General features: G+C 44.0%; 1 protein-coding gene across 1 annotated transcript in view; it reads right to left on the bottom strand.

Annotated features, from left to right (window-relative positions):
- LOC139543085 (sodium-dependent neutral amino acid transporter SLC6A17-like) overlaps positions 1-21,956 on the bottom strand; it is a 45,382-nt gene extending 23,426 nt beyond the window's left edge. The window contains exons 1-3 of the mRNA XM_071349237.1: positions 21,636-21,956; positions 8,762-9,178; positions 3,600-3,757 (exon numbers count right to left, since the gene is read on the bottom strand). Coding sequence (XP_071205338.1) covers positions 3,600-3,757; positions 8,762-9,059 — 456 coding nt within the window. The 5' untranslated portion in view covers positions 9,060-9,178; positions 21,636-21,956. The remainder of the gene's footprint in view (positions 1-3,599; positions 3,758-8,761; positions 9,179-21,635) is intronic.
- Between the last annotated feature and the right edge of the window lie 228 nt (positions 21,957-22,184).

Raw genomic sequence — 22,184 nt, 5'->3', positions numbered from 1 at the left:
CTAATACATACATAATACAGGGAAAATTATAATAAAATATATATAAAATGGCAGTGTCTCTTCACAGTCCCCTTTGTGCAGTAAAATTGTATTTTATCTGGTTTTTAATCTGGTTGTATTGCTAGCTTGAGTTACCTGGGATGGCATTCTGTATACTTCTGGCCCTTCTTTGGACACTGTGTTAACAACCCTCCAGGCGAGCTTCAATGCCATACAACTCTCCTTCCGTGGCCTCCAACTGCTCTTTAATACAAGTAAAACTAAATGCATGCTATTCAACTGATCGTTGTCTGCACCTGCCCGCTCGTCCAGCATCACTACTCTGGACGGTTCTGACTTAGAATATGTGGACAATTACAAATACCTTGGTGTCTGGTTAGACTGTAAATTATCCTTCCAGACTCACATCAAACATCTCCAATCCAAAGTTAAATCTAGAATTGGCTTCCTATTTCGCAACAAAGCATCCTTCACTCATGCTGCCAAACATACCTTCGTAAAACTGACCATCCTACCGATCCTCGACTTCGGCGATGTCATTTACAAAATAGCCTCCAATACCCACCTCAATAAATTGAATGCAGTATATCACAGTGGCATCCAATTTGTCATCAAAGCCTTTGTTTTACTCCATGTAAAAATCAATTGACTTTGTTTTACTCCATGTGTAACTCTGTGTTGTTGTATGTGTCGAACTGCTTTGCTTTATCTTGGCCAGGTCGCAATTGTAAATGAGAACTTGTTCTCAACTGTCCTACCTGGTTAAATAAAGGTAAAGGTGAATAAAGGTGAAATATATATTTTTTTATAAAGTTCCATGTAGTCATGGATTTTTCAGCAATAGGTTATGAACAATAACATCAAAAGCTAACAAAAAAGCTATTCATGTCTTTCAGCCAATCAGTCATTTGTGTCAGTGCCGAGCATGTTGAGTGCCCTTCCCTATAAGCATGCTGAAAGTCTGTTGTTAATTTGTTTTCTGTAAAATAACTTTTTATTTCATCAAACACAATTTTTTCCAAAAGTTTGCTAAGCACTTGTAACAAGCTGATTGGTTGACTGTTTGAACCATTAAATGATGCTTTGCTATTCTTGGGTAGTGGAATGACCTTTGACCCCCTCCATGTCTGAGAGCACACACCGTTCTAAATGTAGGCTTAAAGTGAAGATGTGGTAAACAGGAGTCACAATGTATTCCGATACATACCTCAGCAATTTACAATCCAGGTTGTCGGTACCTGTAACGAAAGTCGTCGGGAGAAGGAGAGGAGGACCAAAGTGCAGTGTGGTACGTATCCATAATACTTTTAATCAAAAATGAATACACGAACAAAAACAACAAAACGACCAACGAACAGTTCTGACAGGTGCAACAAACACTAACCAGAAAATAACCACCCACAACCAAAATGGGGAAAACAGGCTACCTAAGTATGGCTCTCAATCAGAGACAACGATAGACAGCTGTCTCTGATTGAGAACCATACCAGGCCAAACACATAGAAACAGAAAACCTAGACCTACAACATAGAATACCCACCCACATCACACCCTGACCAAACTAAAAATAGAAACATACAAAGCAATCTACGGTCAGGGCGTGACAGTACCAGGTGGTTTGTCCTCATTTATAGACAGCTACAATTGTTTCACCTCTTCCACACCCACTTTATAGAACTCAAAACTACAGTGCTTGTCTTCATTATTTGATCCATTATGTATGAATATGAAGGCTTAGCATTTGTTGTTTGCATGTCAGGCCTACGTTTGCTAATCTTGTCAACAAAAAAGTTATTAAAGTGGTTGGCAATATCAAAGGGTTTTGTTAGGAACAAGCCATCTGCCTCAATGAAGGATGGAGCCGAGTTTTTTACCAAGAGTGTGCAAAGCTTTTATCAAGGCAAAGGGTGGCTACTTTGAAGAATCTAAAATCTAAAATATACTTTGATTTGTTTAACACTTTTTTTGGTTACTACATGATTCCATATGTGTTATTTCATAGTTTTGATGTCTTCACTATGATTCTTGTGAAAAACACTGGTTGACTTGGAAACATACAAGACAAACTGGCACAGAGAGACAGACATCCCTGATCTGTTTCACCTGTCCATGTGATTATCTCCACCCCCTCCAGGTGTCGCTGATTTTCCCCAGTGTATTTATCCCTGTGTTTCCTGTCTCTCTGTGCCAGTGTATTTATCCCTGTGTTTCCTGTCTCTCTGTACCAGTGTATTTATCCCTGTGTTTCCTGTCTCTCTGTGCCAGTTGGTCTTGTATGTTTCCAAGTCAACCAGTGTTTTTCACGTTCTCCTGCTTTTTGCATTTCTCCTTTTTCTAATCCTCCTGGTTTTGACCCTTGCCTGTTTCTGAACTTTGTGCCTGCCTGACCATTCTGCCTGCCTTGTCCACGAGCCTGCCTGCCACTCTGTACCTCTTGGACTCTGATCTGGTTTTGACCTTTTGCCTGTCCACGACCATTCTCTTGCCTACTCCTTTTGGATTAATAAACATTGTAAGACTCCAACCATCTGCCTCCTGTGTCTGCATCTGGGACTCGCCTTGTGTCATGATAATTCTACAATATAGTAAAAATAAAGAAACCCTTGAATGAGTAGCTGTGTCCAAACTTTTGACTGGTACTGTATATTAGTAGGCTATATTAAAGACCAGAATAAATTGAGAATAGTCTGATGGGTGAGAATATTATCAAGTGCTTGTCAAATTGTGATTGAGAGACTGATGAAGTGTGTGCAGCCTGCTCAATAAACAGGCCTTTCATCCTACTTTTTTCAAATCATTAAAATCGCATCATGCAACCTTAGAATGTCAAAACATATTGCATAAATAAATATGAGGACCCATTTCATTGTTAACCGTTCAATACAGAATAGCCAAATTGTTCTTACCTTTATTTAACTAAGCAAGTCCGTTAAGAACAGATTCTTATTTTCAATGACAGCCAAGGAACAGCAGGTTAACTGCCTTGTTCAGGGGCAGAACGACATATTTTTACCTTGTCAGCTCAGAGATTCGATCTTGCAATCTTTCGGTTACTAGTCCAACGATCTAACCACTAGGCTACCTGCCGCCCAATGAATGTGTGCATTCCCTCGGAAATCATTTGGGAAAAATATAATTTATATTTTATTCAACTATGTTCAATTGTATTCTTATTATTATAAAATAGTACCACAGGAATTATAAGCAAATCTTGTCTGCTAAGTTAACTAAAGTAGCCCACAGCCTATGGCATAGCCATAGATCAGGGCCTAACATAAGGTTGTCTCAGAATATGCTATTCTGTTCTTCTGAAATAGGTAACATTTTTTTCATATCATAAAATTTCTTTAAACCTGCCTAAAATAAATAATGGATTTATTGTGTGATGGTGTTGGCTATATTCAAATGGATGTATTAGACTTTTTGAAATGTAGATGTTCCATGTTCCGCATCAGTGGCTCAAAGCCTAGAGATGCTAAATGTGTTTATTTTAATTAAAGGTCAAGTACCATGAGACCAGCAGTTATTTGCATGACATTTACCGGCTGACAAAATTTCATGACCACCACTGTCCTTTAGTGTGTGTGCAAGCCTCTCACCATTAGACTGGAGACCCCGATGCCTCCTAGCTGAGGGTAAACGTAGTTCCACACCCCGATGCTGCCTCTCCTAATCCTTTGTCCCACCGCCAGTTCCAGGAAGAACAGAGGGATCCCGATGAGGATGAGGAGGATGAAGTACGGGACCAGGTACGCACCTGAGAGAGGAGGGGGGTGGGGGGAGGGGGTGGGGGAGGGGAAGAGCGAAAGGGAAGGAGAAGTGGAAGAAAGAGGAAGGAGAGGGAGAATGAAGAGAAAGAAGGTTAGTTACAAGTCAGTAAAGGTAAAATTGAAGCAGCCTTCTGGATGGAAAGAAAAGGCTAGCACACTATATTTCATATTGACAGAAATATCTCAAGCAAACCAAAGAAAGACAGACTGGTTTGTCATGGTCATGCCGTCCCTAGAAGGGGTGCGTCACTTGAGGGGGTTGAGTCGCTGACGTGGTCTTCCTGTCTGGGTTAGCGCCCCCCCCCCCCCCTTGGGTTGTGCCGTGGCGGAGATCTTTGTGGGCTATACTCGGCCTTGTCTCAGGATGGTAAGTTGGTGGTTGAAGATATCCCTCTAGTGGCGTGGGGGCTGTGCTTTGGCAAAGTGGGTGGGGTTATATCCTTCCTGTTTGGCCCTGTCCGGGGGTATCATCGGATGGGGCCACAGTGTCTCCTGACCCCTCCTGTTTCAGCCTCCAGTATTTATGCTGCAGTAGTTTATGTGTCGGGGGGCTAGGGTCAGTTGGTTATATCTGGAGTACTTCTCCTGTCTTATACGGTGTCCTGTGTGAACTTAAGTATGCTCTTTCTAATTCTAATTCTCTCTTTCTCTCTTTCTTTCTTTCTCTCTATCAGAGGACCTGAGCCCTAGGACCATGCCCCAGGACTACCTGGCATGATGACTCCTTGCTGTCCCCAGTTCACCTGGCCGTGCTACTGCTCCAGTTTCAACTGTTCTGCCTGCGGCTTTGGAACCTTGGCCTGTTCACCGGACGTGCTACCTGTCCCAGGCCTGCTGTTTTCAACTCTCTAGAGACCGCAGGAGCGGTAGAGATACTTTTAATGATCGGCTATGAAAAGCCAACTGACATTTACTCCTGAGGTGCTGACTTGCTGCACCCTCGACAACTACAGTGATTATTATTTTTTGACCATGCTGGTCATTTATGAACATTTGAACATCTTGGCCATGTTCTGTTATAATCTCCACCTGGCACAGCCAGAAGAGGACTGTCCACCCCTCATTGCCTGGTTCCTCTCTAGGTTTCTTTCTAGGTTTTGGCCTCTCTAGGGAGTTTTTCCTAGCCACAGTGCTTCTACACCTGCATTGCTTGCTGTTTGGGGTTTTAGGCTGGGTTTTCTGTACAGCACTTAGATGTCAGCTGATGTAAGAAGGGCTATATAAATAAATGTATTTGATTTTGATTTGATATTATCCTACCTCTGCAGCCTCACCACTTCCTGTCTCTCTCTGTCTTCTGCAGCCTCACCACTTCCTGTCTCTCTCTGTCTTCTGCAGCCTCACCACTTCCTGTCTCTCTCTGTCTTCTTTAGCTTCACCACTTCCTGTCTCTCTCGGTCTTCTGCAGCCTCACCACTTCCTGTCTCTCTCGGTCTTCTACAGCCTCACCACTTCCTGTCTCTCTCTGTCTTCTGCAGCCTCACCACTTCCTGTCTCTCTTGGTCTTCTGCAGCCTCACCACTTCCTATCTCCCTCTGTCTTGCACTAAACTGTACCTCTCTACTCTCCCTCTTTTAGCTCCACTGAGCACACATAGCATCATCATGCACTCACAAACAACACATTTTCCCCCTAATGAATACCCCAATCAACACAACCTTGGCTGCAAGCCAACTCTCACGTGCTGCTGCTATTCCAGGAGACCAGGTAGCAAATCCCAGTAATAACACACCTGGGACTAGGAGGCCTGGACTGGTTGTGCGGATGCAAACACAGCAGAGAGAAAAGCCCTTCAGGTTTATAATGCTCTTTTCTCTTTGGAACACAATTATTTTGATGGAGGGCTTATAATATAGTGGTGCTTTTTGCTGCTGTAATAGAGCACTGTAATATTGTAGCCTTTGTTCAATGTCCTCTCTACTGGCCTTTCATCAAAAGGAAATAGAATAGAGAGAACACAAAGGAGGAGGGAAAGGAGGAAGAGAGTGAGAGAGAGGGAGATATAGGGGAGAGAAATAGAGAGAGAGAGAGAGAGAGAGAGAGAGAGAGAGAGAGAGAGAGAGAGAGAGAGAGAGAGAGAGGAGAGAAATAGAGAGAGAGAGAAGAGAGGAGGAGAGAGGGGGATATAGGGGAGAGAGAGAGAGAGAGAGAGAGAGAGAGAGAAGAGAGGAAGAGAGAGAGAGAAGAGAGGAGGAGAGAGAGAGAGAGAGATAGAGAGCAAGAGAGAGCGAGAGAGAGAGAGAGAGCGGGGAGAGGAGAGGAAGAGAGAGGATACACACAAATAGGTTGTCAAGGAGCATCAGAATCAATCATCACTAGGACAAGCCTGGACTTGAGGTTACAGGTTACCATGGTGTCAGGTTTCACTGGGACACAACCGTTTAGAAATGGCATTCTACTATTATGACTTTCAAGAGTAAGTTGAACGCCAGAATGAGTTCCTTTAAAAAAAAGTATACATATATACACTACCGGTCAAAAGATTTAGAACACCTACTCATTTAAGGGTTTTTCTTTATTTTTACTATTTTCTACATTGTAGAATAATAGTGAAGACATCAAAACTAGGAAATAAAACACATGGAATCATGTAATACCAAAAGAGTGTTAAACAAATCAAAAGTATATATTCTATATTTGAGATTCTTCAAAGTAGCCACCCTTTTCCTTGATGACAGCTTTGCACACTCTTGGCAATGTCTCAACCAGCTTAATGATGTAGTCACCTGGAATGCATTTCAAATAACATGAATTTCTTTCCTTCTTAATGCATTTGAAGCTGCATTGAGTGTTGTGACAAGGTTGGGGTGATATACAAAATATAGCCTTATTTGGTAAAAGACCAAGTCCATATTCTGGCAAGAACAGCTCAAATAAGATAAGAGAAACGACAGTCCATCATTACTTTAAGACATGAAGGTCAGTCAATCCGGAACATTTCAAGAACTTTCAAAGTTTCTTCACGTGCAGTCGCAAAAACCATGAAGCGCTATGATGAAACTGGCTCTCACGAGGACCGCCACAGGAAAGGAAGACCCAGAGTTACCTCTGCTGCAGAGGATAAGTTAATTAGAGATAACTGCACCTCAGATTGGAGCCCAAATAAATGCTTCACAAATAAAATACACATCTCAACAACTGTTCAGAGAAGACTTCATGGCCAAATTGCTTCAAAGAAACCACTACTAAAGGACAACAATAAGAAAAACAGACTTGTTTTGGCCAAGAAACACGAAAAATGGACATTAGACCGGTGGAAATCTGTCCTTTTGTCTGATGTGTCCAAATTTGAGATTTTTAGTTCCAACCACTGTGTCTTTGTGAGACGCAGAGTAGGTGAACGGATGATCTACCCATGTATGGTTCCCACCATGAAGCATGGAGGAGGAGGTGTGATGGTGTGGGGGTGCTTTGCTGGTGACACTGTCTTGATTTATTTAGAATTCAAGGCATACTTAACCAGCATGGATACCACAGCATTTCACAGTGATACGCCATCCCATCTGGTTTGCGCTTAGTGGGACTATCATTTGTTTTTCAACAGGACAATGACCCAACACACCTCCAGGCTGTGTAAGGGCTATTTGACCAAGAAAGAGAGTGATCGAGTGCTGCATCAGATGACCTGGCCTCCACAATCACCCGACCTCAACACAATTGAGATGGTTTGGGATGAGTTGGACCGCAGAGTGAAGGAAAAGCAGCCAACAAGTGCTCAGCATATGTGGGAACTCCTTCAAGACTGTTGGAAAAGCATTCCAGGTGAAGCTGGTTGAGAGAATGCCAAGAGTGTGCAAATATGTCATCAAGGCAAAGGGTGGCTACTTTGAAGAATCTCAAAGATAAAATAAATGCAATTTTTTTTAAACACTTTTTGAATTACTACATGATTCCATATGTGTTATTTCATAGTTTTGATGTCTTCACTATTACTCTACAATGTAGAAAATAGTAAAAATAAAGAAAAACCCTTGAATGAGTAGGTGTGTCCAAACCTTTGACTGCTACTGTATGTATATACTGTATGTAACCCTAATATATATATATATATATATATATATTTATTTATTTATTTTAAGGGGGAGGGGGGACCGCACCCCCCTTCCAACCCCTCGCATTTTGGGAAACACTATACTAGGGGATACTAGGGTATTATAGTACTAGTATAGCCAAGGGCAGTATATCAGTGAAGGGAAATGTATTATAGTACTTCACCATGTTTATCCTTGTTGCAACAAGTGAACAAGATGCTCAGGGTCACCTATTGGATGTTCCCTGACTCAGCCTGTTACTACACCATAGAAATGTGAATAGTGACAGCTACAACTGCCTGTTATTTCACACCTGTCCAGTCTGCCAGAACAATGACCCTGTCTAGTCGAGAGATGTGATGCTCTTACCCCAATACCCCCCACCATTTATCCACCAGCCTGGGGTGACTGGTGACATCAAAACAAACTGCATTTTCTCAAGCCTTGTAAAGCTGTAAAGGATGAGCGTGTTCTGATACATACATAGTAAACACAGCATGGGTCTTCATGATCGTCATTATCATCATCATTATTATAACACAGTAACTGCTTCACAGAGTTCCCTAAATCCCCACTAGTAATTACAGTATGCAGATTGACTACAGTACCCAGAATCCCCGGTGACTACAATACCCAGCTCCTCCATTCTTCCGGCCTAGGTAGAGGAACCTCAATACGATGCCGGGGCCTATAGGGAAGCCCCCCCTTACCGAAAATACAGTAACCATAATCCCCACTAGTGACAACAGTATCCATATCCCCCCACTCCAAGAGTGATTACAATACCCAGAACCCACCTCCTCTGTTCTTGTGACACAGGTAGGGGAACCTCCAAATGTTTCCCAGCCCAATAGATAATCCTGACAAAGACTAAGGTACCCATATCCCCCCTGTGACTACACTATCCAGAATCCCCACCAGTAACTAAGTACAATACCGAGATTCTCCAGCGTTACCCACCTCCTCCGTTCTTCTGACACAGGTAGGGGAACCTCCAGACATTGCCCAGCCCCACAGAGAACCCAACCTGGGCCAGGATGTACTGCAGCTTGCTGTTCCAGGCTGGCCTCCCCTCCTCGTCCCCTGGAGAAGGTAGCAGTCCCTTGCCCATGGCCGGCTGGGCCCCGGGGCTGAGACCCATACTCATCCGGCTGCTCTTATAGTCCAGGGGCTCGGCCAGGGTCAGGAGGTCCGCCACTGACTCAGTGACGGGATCACTGTGAGGGAGTCCCAGGGTCACCTTGCTGTTTTTAGGCATGGTGGCGGTGGATGGTGAGGGGGGTCTACGGTCAGGGGTTAGATGTCAGAAGGGGTCAGAGATGGTCAAAAGGTAGATTCCACAGGCGTAAAGATGCGGGGTGGTTTTTTGTCTTGAACCTGTGAAGAGACAAGTTACGAGTTGGTTAGAGAAATCTGTCCATGTCCTAAACAATCCGATTTGGAAATACAACTTCTGTATATGCCTTAAAACACAGATCATTTACAGCGACATTTCTTATGCAACTAGACAAATACAGACACCCCATCCACAGCAGTCTCCTCCCCCCTCCTGTATGGGCTCTTTAAAACTCCAGTAGATTTGATCAAATAGCCCAACATTTCAGCATGATTCAGCTGTATTATGTCAGTCCCATTAATTATGCCAAGTCTAATGTAATAACTAAAGGAGATTTGTCTAGAAATTGAGTCTGAATGGAAATCGCCTGAGTTCACCGCATTGTGCAACTGAATGTAACTTTGTGGAGGGAGACTCTGTATAAAACCCTCTAATCCCTGGTGGTTGGTTGGTTGGCTGCTTGGGGTGGTCGGCTGACTGGCTGCTTGGGACTGTGGGCTGACTGGCTGCTTGACTAGTCAGTATCCCCTTTCCTGTCCCTTCCTCAGAGGGATGCTATGTTGTTGGTTTAGCCAGTGCATCTGATGGGGGGGGGGGTCTGTGCTATACAGTTGAAGTTGGAAGTTTACATAGACTTAGGTTGGAGTCATTAAAACTCGTTTTTCAACCACTCCACAAATTTCTTGTTAACAAACTATAGTTTTGGCAAGTCGGTTAGGACATCTACTTTCTGCATGACACAAGTCATTTTTCCAACAATTGTTTACAGACAGATTATTTCACTTATATTTCACTGTATCACAATTCCAGTGGGTCAGAAGTTTACATACTTACCTATACACCTATACACTAAGTTGACTGTGCCCTTAAACAGCTTGGAAACTTCCAGAAAATGATGTCATGGCTTTAGAAGCTTCTGATAGGCTAAATGACATCATTTGAGTCAATTGGAGGTGTACTTGTGGATGTATTTCAAGGCCCACCTTCAAACTTAGTGCCTCTTTGCTTGAGATCATGGGAAAATCAAAATAAATCAGCCAAGACCTAAGAAAAAAATTGTAGACCTCCACAAGTCTGGTTCATCCTTGGGAGCAATTTCCAAACGCCTGAAGGTACCACGTTCATCTGTACAAACAATAGTACGCAAGTATAAACACCATGGGACTATGCAGCCGTCATACTGCTCAGGAAGGAGCGTTCTGTCTCCTAGAGATGAACGTACTTTGGTGCGAGAAGTGCAAATCAATCCCAGAACAATAGCAAAGGACCTTGTGAAAATGCTTGAGGAAACAGGTACAAAAGTATCCGCCCACAACCGTAAGGCTCTCCAGAGGGTAGTGAGGTCTGCACAATGCATCACCATGGGCAAACTACCTGCCCTCCAGGACACCTACACCACCCGATGTCACGGGAAGGCCAAAAAGATAATCAAGGACAACAACGTCCCAAGCCACTGCCTGTTCACTCCGTTATCATCCAGAAGGCAAGGTCAGTACAGGTGCATCAAAGCTGGAACCGAGAGACTGAAAAACAGTTTCTATCTCAAGGCCATCAGTGTTCAACAGCCATCACTAACATTGAGCGGCTGCTGCCAACATACTGACTCAAATCTCTAGCCACTTTAATAATAATTTTTTTTGAGATAATAAACATATCTCTAGTCACTTGAAACAACGCCACTTTATATAATGTTTTCATACCCTACATTACTCATCTCATATGTACATGCTGTACTCTATATACCATCTACTGCATCTTGCCTATGCCGCTCGGCCAACGCTCATCCACATATTTATATGTACATATTCTTATTCATTTCTTTACACTTGAGTGTATAAGGTAGTTGTTGTGAAATTGTTAGATGACTTGTTAGATATTACTGCACGGTCAGAGCTAGAAGCTCAAGCATTTCGCTACACTTAACATCTGCTAACCATGTGTATGGGACCAATAACATTTGATTTGATTTGATTTATATCGACATAACCTGAAAGGCTGCTCAGCAAGGAAGAAGCCACTGCTCCAAAACCGCCATAATAAAGCCAGACTACAGTTTGCAACTGCACATGGGGACAAAGATCGTACTTTTTGGAGAAATGTCCTCTGGTCTGATGAAACAAAAATATAACTATTTGGCCATAATGACCACCGTTATGTTTGGAGGGAAAAGGGGGAGGCTTGCAAGCCGAAGAACACCATCCCAACCGTGAAGCACGGGGGTGGCAGCATCATGTTGTGGGGGTGCTTTGCTGCAGGAGGGACTGGTGCACTTCACAAAATAGATGGCATCATGAGGGATGAAAATTATGTGGGTATATTGAAGCAACATCTCAAGACATCAGTCAGGAAGTTAAAGCTTGGTCGCAAATGGGTCTTCCACATGGACAATGTCCCCAAGCATACTTCCGAAGTTGTGGAAAAATGGCTTAAGGACAACAAAGTTAAGGTATTAGAGTGGCCATCACAAAGCCCTGACCTTAATCCCATAGAAAATTTGTGGGTAGAACTGAAAAAGAGTGTGTGAGCAAGGAGGCCTAGAAACCTGACTCAGTTACACCAGCTCTGTCAGAAGGAATGGGCCAAAATTCACCCAACTTATTGTGGGAAGCTTTTGGAAGGCTACCTGAAACGTTTGACCCAAGTTAAACAATTTAAAGGCAATGCTACCAAATACTAACTGAGTGTATGCAAACTTCTGACCCACTGGGAATGTGATGAAAGAAATAAAAGCTGAAATAAATAATTCTCTCTACTTATATTCTGACATTTCACATTCTTAAAATAAAGTGGTGATCCTAACTGACCTAAAACAGGAATTTTTACTAGGATTAAATATCAGGAATTGTGAAAAACTGAGTTTAAATGTATTTGGCTAAGCTGTATGTAAACTTTCGACTTCAACTGTAGGTAGGGCTGGCAAAATTACAATATAACCGTGTAACCGATGGTTATGACTGAAGACTGTAATAACCGTTAAATTGTTTTGTGGTTGAACGAACAGCTGACTGAATGACCACAATGCAGCCGCAGCACACATAGAAAGAGAATGAATGAAACAGGCTTGTTTATAATCTCTAACCCTGGCAATTTGACTGGTAAACTCATGGGTACACTCACAATGGCTGCCTGGTATGGTGATGCAATCATTTCCATGGTAATGTAGAATGTTCATTCAAATGATACTAACTGATGTGGCTCATGCAATGGAATGGACTTTTTGCAATGTCAGTTGAGTTGAATCGTAGCACATATTTTAGCAATGGCCATCAGTCCATCCATTATGCCATCGTTGACTTGAATGGGGACACCCGTTCTATTCAAGTTACAATGTATATTCGCCACGTACGCAGGATACAACAGGTTTAAAATTATTATTCAATGTGCAGGGGTACTGGAGTGGTTGTATATACAGGTCAGTACCAGTACCTTATTCAATGTGCAGGGGTACTGGAGTGGTTGTATATACAGGTCAGTACCAGTACCTTATTCAATGTGCAGGGATACTGGAGTGGTTGTATATACAGGTCAGTACCAGTACCTTATTCAATGTGCAGGGGTACTGGAGTGGTTGTATATACAGGTCAGTACCTTATTCAATGTCCAGGGGTACTGGAGTGGTTGTATATACAGGTCAGTACCAGTACCTTATTCAATGTGCAGGGGTACTGGAGTGGTTGTATATACAGGTCAGTACCAGTACCTTATTCAATGTGCAGGGGTACTGGAGTGGTTGTATATACAGGTCAGTACCAGTACCTTATTCAATGTGCAGGGGTACTGGAGTGGTTGTATATACAGGTCAGTACCAGTACCTTATTCAATGTGCAGGGATACTGGAGTGGTTGTATATACAGGTCAGTACCTTATTCAATGTGCAGGGGTACTGGAGTGGTTGTATATACAGGTCAGTACCAGTACCTTATTCAATGTGCAGGGATACTGGAGTGGTTGTATATACAGGTCAGTACCTTATTCAATGTGCAGGGGTACTGGAGTGGTTGTATATACAGGTCAGTGTCAGTACCTTATTCAATGTGCAGGGGTACTGGAGTGGTTGTATATACAGGTCAGTACCAGTACCTTATTCAATGTGCAAGGGTACTGGAGTGGTTGTATATACAGGTCAGTACCTTATTCAATGTCCAGGGGTACTGGAGTGGTTGTATATACAGGTCAGTGCCAGTACCTTATTCAACATGCAGGGGTACTGGAGTGAGTGAGGTGGGTTTATAAATAAAAAAGTGACAGGTAGTAGGATATACAGGGCTGAAAATTGTCTGATAGTAGGAATATATATATACTTATGGTAATATTTTGTATTTTTTTAACTAGGCAATTCAGTTAAGAACAAATTCTCATTTACAATATCGGCCTACACCGGCCAAACCCGGGACGACGCTGGGCCAACTGTGCACCGCCCTATGGGACTCCCAATCACGGCCGGATGTGATTCAGCCTGGATTCAAACCAGGGAATGTAGTGACGCCTCTTGCACTGAGATGCAGTGCCTTAGACAGCTGCGCCACTCAGGAGCCTCAATATACAAACGGTAATATATACATGTAAAGGTAATGGATACTAATGGTAATGGAATTCAATAACCAATGGACAGCAGCGTGATGGAGTAATACAGCTAATCAATAATCATTTTAGCAGCAGCTTAGGTTGTGTCTGAGTGGGTAGTGACCTGTGGATGGACATAGAGTCAGTGTGGATAGTCTGTGGGAGAGGGAGAGCAGTAGTCGTTAAGCCATTTAACAGTCTTATGGCCAGGGGATAGAAGCTGTTTAGGAGTCTGTTGATCTGAGCCTTGATGCACCGGTACCGCCTGCCGGATGGAGAACAGTCCATGTCTCGGGTGGCTGGAGGCTTTGGCAATTTTTCGTGTCTTTCTCAAACACCGCCTGGCATGTACATCCTGTATGGCTGGGAGCTCGCTCCCAGTGATGCGCTGGGCCATCCGCACCAACCTCTGTAGGACCATCCGGTCGCAGGCGGTGCAGTTGCCATACCAGATGTTGATACAACCAGTCAGGATGCCCTCCAATCTGTAAAAGTTCCTGAGGATCTGACGGACCATGCCAAAGAAATTTCAGCCTCCTGAGGGAGAAGAGGCATTGCCGTGCATTCTTCACGACTGTTCTGGTGTGACAGGACCATGTGAGAACCGAGGAACTTAAAGCTCTTGACCCTCTCCACTGCTGACCTGTCGATGGGAGTGTGCACCCCAACTGTTTCCTGTAGTCCACGATCAGATCCTTGGTCTTGCTGAAGTTGAGGGAGAGGTTATTGTCCTGGCTCCACACTTCCAGTTCTCTGACCACCTCCCTGTAGGATGGCTCATCACCGTTGACGATTTAGGCCTACCACTGTCGTGTCGTCAGCAAACTTGATGATTGAGTTGGAGACATGCCTGGCCACACAGTCATGAGTAAACAGGGAGTACAGGATGGTGTTAAGCACACACCCCTGTGGGGCCACCCGTGTTGAGGGTTAGCATGGCGGAGGTGATGTTGCCTACTCTAACCACCTGGGGTTGGCCCGTCAGAAATTCCAGGAACCAGTGAACTGGAGTGGGTTCTGGGTGTCTGGAGTGGGTTCTGGGTGTCTGGGGTGGGTTCTGGGTGTCTGGGGTGGGTTCTGGGTGTCTGGGGTGGCTTCCGGGTGTCTGGAATGATGGAGGTCATGTGTGTCATGACCAGCCTTTCAAAGCACTTCATGATTCATTCATATTCATTATATTTACAATACATGGCAGCACATACAGTCAGAAGCGGGTGGAGAGGAGAAAATGTGTGTTTAAAAAAGAAGATAATAATTTGCTATTCAGTTGAGTTGAATCAGCAGATCTAAAATTCCCAGAATATCGCAGCCCTAGCTATAGTTAGGTCAACCAATAGAGGCCAAATATTTGAGTGCATGCATCCTCCAAAGATGGAGAGGGACAGCTCACGGCTTGATCAGAGGAAGGTGATTGGTTGATGGTCGATGACGAGTCTGGTGACGATCATGTACAGGGCTACTCTGGGAACCAGCCTGAGTGGTGTAGCCACTGCACTTCTCCTTCACAATGTGTAGTACCCACTTGGGTGAAGTAGTACCCACTTGGGTGACACCTCAGCAGCTCTGGGCGCCAGAAACCACACACAGTTCAGAGTAGTAGCCAGTCGTCTTCACGAGGAGTCCTCTGCCTCAGCAGATCTGGGCACCAGAAACTACCACACAGTTCAGAGTAGTAGCCAGTCGTCTTCACGAGGAGCCCTCTGCCTCAGCAGATCTGGGCACCAGAAACCACACACAGTTCAGAGTAGTAGCCAGTCGTCTTCACGAGGAGTCCTCTGCCTCAGCAGATCTGGGCACCAGAAACTACCACACAGTTCAGAGTAGTAGCCAGTCGTCTTCACGAGGAGTCCTCTGCCTCAGCAGATCTGGGCACCAGAAACTACCACACAGTTCAGAGTAGTAGCCAGTCGTCTTCACGAGGAGCCCTCTGCCTCAGCAGCTCTGCGCACCAGAAAGCTCACCACACACAGTTCAGAATATTAGCCAGTCGTCCTCACTATGAGCCCTCTGCCTCAGCAGCTCTGCGCACCAGAAAGCTCACCACACACAGTTCAGAATAGTAGCCAGTCATCCTCACTATGAGCCATCTGCCTCAGCATTGAATTCCTTTACTGCATCTCCCATTCCTCTCAGTTGACACTTCAATTGATATTTTCAAAAGATCAGGAATTAGCAGCCAGGTGAAACAAAAAAGCTGGCAGAGTGTCCAGATGCATCATTCGAACAAAACAATTTGCCATCTACTAGCTAGGTAGCTAGTTAGCCAAGCCGAAAAGAGTACTCGACACCAATAACCTCTTCCACTCAGTAGTACTCAACACCAATGACCTCTTCCACTCAGTAGTACTCAACACCAATGACCTCTTCCACTCATTAGTACTCGACACCAATAACCTCTTCCACTCAGTAGTACTCAACATCAATGACCTCTTCCACTCATTGGTACTCGACACCAATAACCTCTTCCACTCAGTAGTACTCAACACCAATGACCTCTTCCACTCAGTAGTACTCGACACCAATAACCTCTTCCACTCAGTAGTACTCAACACCAATGACCTCTTCCACTCAGTAGTACTCGACACCAATAACCTCTTCCACTCAGTAGTACTCAACACCAATGACCTCTTCCACTCATTAGTACTCGACACCAATAACCTCTTCCACTCAGTAGTACTCAACACCAATGACCTCTTCCACTCAGTAGTACTCAACACCAATGACCTCTTCCACTCATTAGTACTCAACACCAATGACCTCTTCCACTCATTAGTACTCGACACCAATAACCTCTTCCACTCAGTAGTACTCAACACCAATGACCTCTTCCTTTCATTAGTACTCAACACCAATGACCTCTTCCACTCAGTAGTACTCAACACCAATGACCTCTTCCACTCAGTAGTACTCGACACCAATAACATCTTCCACTCAGTAGTAGTCAACACCAATGACCTCTTCCACTCAGCAGTACTCAACACCAATGACCTCTTCCACTCAGTAGTACTCGACACCAATAACCTCTTCCACTCAGTAGTACTCAACACCAATGACCTCTTCCACTCAGTAGTACTCAACACCAATGACCTCTTCCACTCAGTAGTACTCAACACCAATGACCTCTTCCACTCAGTAGTACTCGACACCAATAACCTCTTCCACTCAGTAGTACTCGACACCAATAACCTCTTTCACTCAGTAGTACTCAACACCAATAACCTCTTCCACTCAGTAGTACTCAACACCAATGACCTCTTCCACTCAGTAGTACTCAACATCAATGACCTCTTCCATTTCTTCCACTTCTTCCACATAGCTACTATAGATAAATCAAAGACTTTGTCCCAAATGGCATCCTATTCGATATAGTGCACTACCTTTGACCAGGGCCCATGTAAAAGTAGTGCACTACATAAGGAATAGGATGCCATTTGGGACGCAAACATAGAGATACATCAACATGTTTCTCTGTAGTCCGCAACACTTCACCACATAATAAAATGAGTCATCACTGCAGCCTCTGCCTTACAGTAGAACAGGTCCAATTCTCCAATTCTCTGGTCATCCCTACTGCATCTGATCTGGCGGACTCACTAAACACAAATGCTTTGTTTGTAAATTATGTCTAAGTATTGGAGTGTGCCCCTGGCTATCCGTACATTTAAAAAAACAAGAAAATAGAGGTCTGGTTTGCTTGATATAAGGAATTTGAGAATTACTTTTAATACTTAAGTACATTTAAAACCTTAAGTATTTTACTGGGTGACTTTTACTTTTACTTGAGTCATTTTCTATTAAGGTATCTTTACTTTTACTCAAGTATGACAATTGGGTACATTTTCCACCACTGTATACAGTAAATTGTAATTGGAGTGAACATTTTTGGAGCGTATTGCATTTGTAAACAAACTACAGCCTACGTGTCAGACACTCAGGAGCAGTGTTGTGAATTCCAAATGGTACCATGTTCCCTATTTAAATCAATTCAAATCCATTTTTATTAGTCACATGCGCCGAATACAACAAGTGTAGACCATACAGTGAAATGCATACTTACGAGCCCTTAACTAACAATGCAGTTTAAAAAATATATATAAAATACGAATAAGAATAAGAAATAATAGTAACAACTAATTAAAGAGCAGCAGTAAATTAACAATAGCGAGACTATATACAGGGGGGTACCGGTAAAGAGTCAATGTGCAGGGGCACCGTTAGCTGAGGTAATTGAGGTAATATGTACATGTAGGTAGAGTAATTAAAATATGCATAGATGATAACCACAGAGAGTAGCAGTTGTGTAAAAGGTGGGGGGCAATGCAAACAGTCTGGGTAGCCATTTGATTAGATGTTCAGGAGTCTTATGGCTTGGGGGTAGAATCTGTTTAGAAGCCTCTTGGACCTAGACTTGGCACTACGGTACCTCTTGCCGTGCGGCAGCAGAGAGAACAGTCTATGACTAGGGCGGCCGGAGTCTTTGACAATTTTTAGGGCCTTCCTCTGACACCGCTTGGTATAGAGGTCCTGGATGGCAGGAAGCTTTGTCCCAGTGATGTACTGGGCTGTACGCACTACCCTCTGTAGTGCCTTGTGTTCGGAGGCCGAGCAGGTTCCATACCAGGCAGTGATGCAACCAGTCAGGATGCTCTCAATGGTGCAGCTGTAGAACCTTTTGAGGATCTTTTGAGGACCCATGACAAATCATTTCAGTCTCCTGAGGGGGAATAGGTTTTGTCGTGCCCTCTTCACGACTGTCTTGGTGTGCTTGGACCATGTTTGTTTGTTGGTGATGTGGACGCCAAGGAACTTGAAGCTCTCAACCTACTCCACTGCAGCCCCGTCGATGAGCATGCGCAGACATCTTTTTCCTGTAGTCCACAATCATCTCTTTTGTCTTGATCACGTTGAGGGAGAGGTTGTTGTCCTGGCACCACACGGACAGGTCTCTGACCTCCTCCCTATAGGCTGACTCGGCGTTGTCGGTGATCAGGCCTACCACTGTTGTGTCATCGGCAAACTTAATGATGGTGTTGGAGTCGTGCCTGGCCGTGCAGTCATGAGTGAACAGAGAGTACAGGAGGGGACTGCACCCCTAGAGCGTTGAGGACCAGCGTGGGGGATGTGTTGTTACCTACCCTTACCACCTGGGGAAGTCCATCAGGAAGTCCAGGATCCCGTTGCAGAGGGAGGTGTTTAGTCCCAGGGTCCTTAACTTTTTGATGAGCTTTGAGGGCACTATGGTGTTGAACGCTGAGCTGTAGTCAATGAAAGGCATTCTCACATAGGTGTTCCTTTTGTCTAGGGGGGAAAGGGCAGCGTGGAGTGCAATAGAGATTGCATCATCTGTGGATCTGTTAGGGCGGTATGTAAATTGGCGTGAGTCTAGGGTTTCTGGGATAATGGTGTTGATGTGAGCCATGATCAGCCTTTCAAAGCACTTCATGGCTACAGACGTGAGTGCTACGGGTTGGTAGTCATTTAGGCAGGTTACCTTAGTGTTCTTGGGCACAGGGACTATGGTGGTCTGCTTAAAACATGTTGGTATTACAGACTCAGACAGGGAGAGGTTGAAAATGTCAGTGAAGACACTTGCCAGTTGGTCAGCGCATGCTCGCAGTACATGTCCTGGTAATCCGTCTGGCCCTGCTGACCTGTATAAAGGTCTTACTCACATCGGCAGCGCAGAGCGTGATCACACAGTCTTCCGGAACAGCTGGTGCTCTCATGTATGCTTCAGTGTTATTTTCCTCGAAGCGAGTATAAAAGTAGTTTAGCTCGTCTGGTAGGCTCGTGTCACTGGGCAGCTCTCGGCTGTGCTTCCCGGAACATATTCCAGTCTGAGCTAGCAAAACAGTCTTGTAGCTTAGCCTCTGCTTCATCTGACCACTTTTTTATTGATCGAGTCACTGGTGCTTCCTGCTTTAATTTTTGCTTGAAAGCAGGGTTTGCCAAATGGAGAGCGAGGGGGAGCTTTGTATGCATCTCTGTGTGTGGAGTAAATGTGTTCCAAAGTTTTTTTCCATCTGGTTGCACATTAAATTAACATGGTGATAGAAATTTGGTAAGACCGATTTAAGTTTCCCTGCATTAAAGTCCCCGGCCACTAGGAGCGCCGCCTCTGGGTGAGCGTTTCACTGTTTGCTTTTGGCGGAATATAGCTCATTGAGTGCGATCTTAGTGCTAGCATCAGTCTGTGGTGTATGTAGACAGCAAAGGAAAAATACAGATGAAAACTCTCTAGGCTGATTGTGTGGTCTACAGCTTATCATGAGACACTCTACCTCAGGCGAGCAAAACCTTGAGTCTTACTTAGAGATCGTGCACCAGCTGTTATTTACATAAATACATAGAAACTACAAAATCTATTGAGTGATTCACTTCTCACGAGAGAGAGAGAGAGAGAGAGAGAGAGAGAGAGAGAGAGAGAGAGAGAGAGAGAGAGAGAGAGAGAGAGAGAGAGAGAGAGAGAGAGAGAGAGAGAGAGAGAGAGAGAGAGAGAGAGAGAGAGAGAATCCTGGGGCCCTCAGACCTGTCTGACTGTCTGTCACTTTAGCCTTGACCTTATCAACCAGACTGTTGTCGTGTCTGCTCATCAACTATGAATCATGGCATTTCTGTAGGCCAAATAACTGGATGGATTCCTTAATACATGTGGAGAGTAGTGACGCTACGTAACAAACCCTGTGTAAACAACACAAAATGAAGTTAAGAAGGGTATTTGGATAGTAGTAGATAGCTGACACCTGCAATCAGACCACCAGTAAGACCCCATCTCTCTAGGGAAGAGTTGTTGATTAAATCATAACAGTCCTGCTCCTTGTTGTGCCATTTCTGGAGGAGATGCTCCACTTTATCCAAATGGGGTTGCTAGGCAATGGTTCTTCCTATTAAATGTAAATTCCATCCCTGCAGCATCAGTGATACCCAACCTCTCCTCCTCTCACTATCTCATAGACTGTCACTGTCATCTCTTGAAGGACTGCTGCGAATCACATAGAGTTACTCTGACAAAATAGAAGTGAACTAGCCTTAAGCTGCCAGACATCACACCGTATTCACGACCGGGATCGAGGCTAGGAGTGAATGAAATATACCCAGGCCATGGTCCACTCATATTGAGTCTAATCACTTGTTCTTAGACAGTTTCAGTACATCCCATGTCAAACTCAAAACGATATTGTTGTATACTGGGGGAAATAATTGCCTTTTCTGAAGACAACAAATTATTATATTCTATAGAAACTATTCTATTCCATGTGGTTTTTAGAGGATTTGGGACTTTTTAAAAACTGAGTTGAAATCCCATAGCATCTTGACATCTAGCATCTTCCCACTTTAGGGGTGCGTCCTCCAGGCCCATCTCAACTGAGAGACACCATCATGTCATAGCCAATCGGCCTAATGTCCACAGGTACACTGTGTCGTGTCTGGCTCCTTGTGGGAAAAAAACGAAACATTATTGCTTCAAACAGCTGTAGGACACATTGCATGAATCGTCGCCAAGGTCAAGGCAAGAAAACCCCGGAATAAGATGTCCCATGCATCCAAAGACAGAGCACGGTAGCCTATTTCCTCCATAGGTGACCTGATCACTCAATACATGGTATACCTGAACGACATGGATGCTTATTGTAGGGCTTTATAACCGAACTAAATATTGTGGACAGCACCGCAACCTAGAGTGACCGCGCCAATGAGCGCTCAGCCTCAAATCGCACGGAAAAAAAGACGAACGCTTTCTATAGACAATGCAACAGTATGAAATAGCCTATGAAACAATCATGCAGATTTGAAAAAGGTGAGACATGACACTTATTTTCCATTGACTTTAACGATTATCCTATTATTAGCCTAGATATTTCATGATGCAATCGAGTAGCCTAATGCGTTGCTAGATGGAAAGAAAGGATTAAGAATCGTAAATGCCCTCCTTACCTTATTCAAAGTAGAACAGCAAAAGTATTTGTTCTCAAAACAATTCAAAATTCACACATTTAGTAAGGCAAAGCTTCATTCAGGCACAACCTCCGAAACCCAGCATCTATCTGCGCGCAGAGATGCAAAATCACCGCGAGTTCCTTGGTGGAAAATGACATGCTGTGATGCGCGTAAAGTCTGACGCAGACAGAGACAGACACCAATGGTTCTCATTGGCAAGTTTAACGGACAATAACGGTCACTTTTACACACGTTAACGACAATTTATTGTATTGCTTCATCAATCCAACACTGATATTGTCTATATTCTTTCTGAAAACGACTGTTAATAAGGTTCCTTCCACGTGGTTAATATTGGTAGGACAACTCCCTGTATTTAGAGTTAACTATGGTGAAGTTTTTTGTTCTCCCCACCAAGATGCCTGACGCTGGTTTGAGTCATCCTCTTTTTCTTACGTCAGCCGATGTTTATATACCTATTTTAAAGCATCTAGTATGTTTCTGTCAGAAAATAACAGTCGGGGGTGCTGCTATTAGTCCCTGAGT

Source organism: Salvelinus alpinus, chromosome 17 (genome assembly GCF_045679555.1).
Source record: "Salvelinus alpinus chromosome 17, SLU_Salpinus.1, whole genome shotgun sequence".
In the NCBI taxonomy this organism is placed as follows: Eukaryota; Metazoa; Chordata; class Actinopteri; order Salmoniformes; family Salmonidae; genus Salvelinus; species Salvelinus alpinus.
Note: the sequence above shows the minus strand (reverse complement) of the source record. Positions and strands in the feature narration are given on the sequence as shown.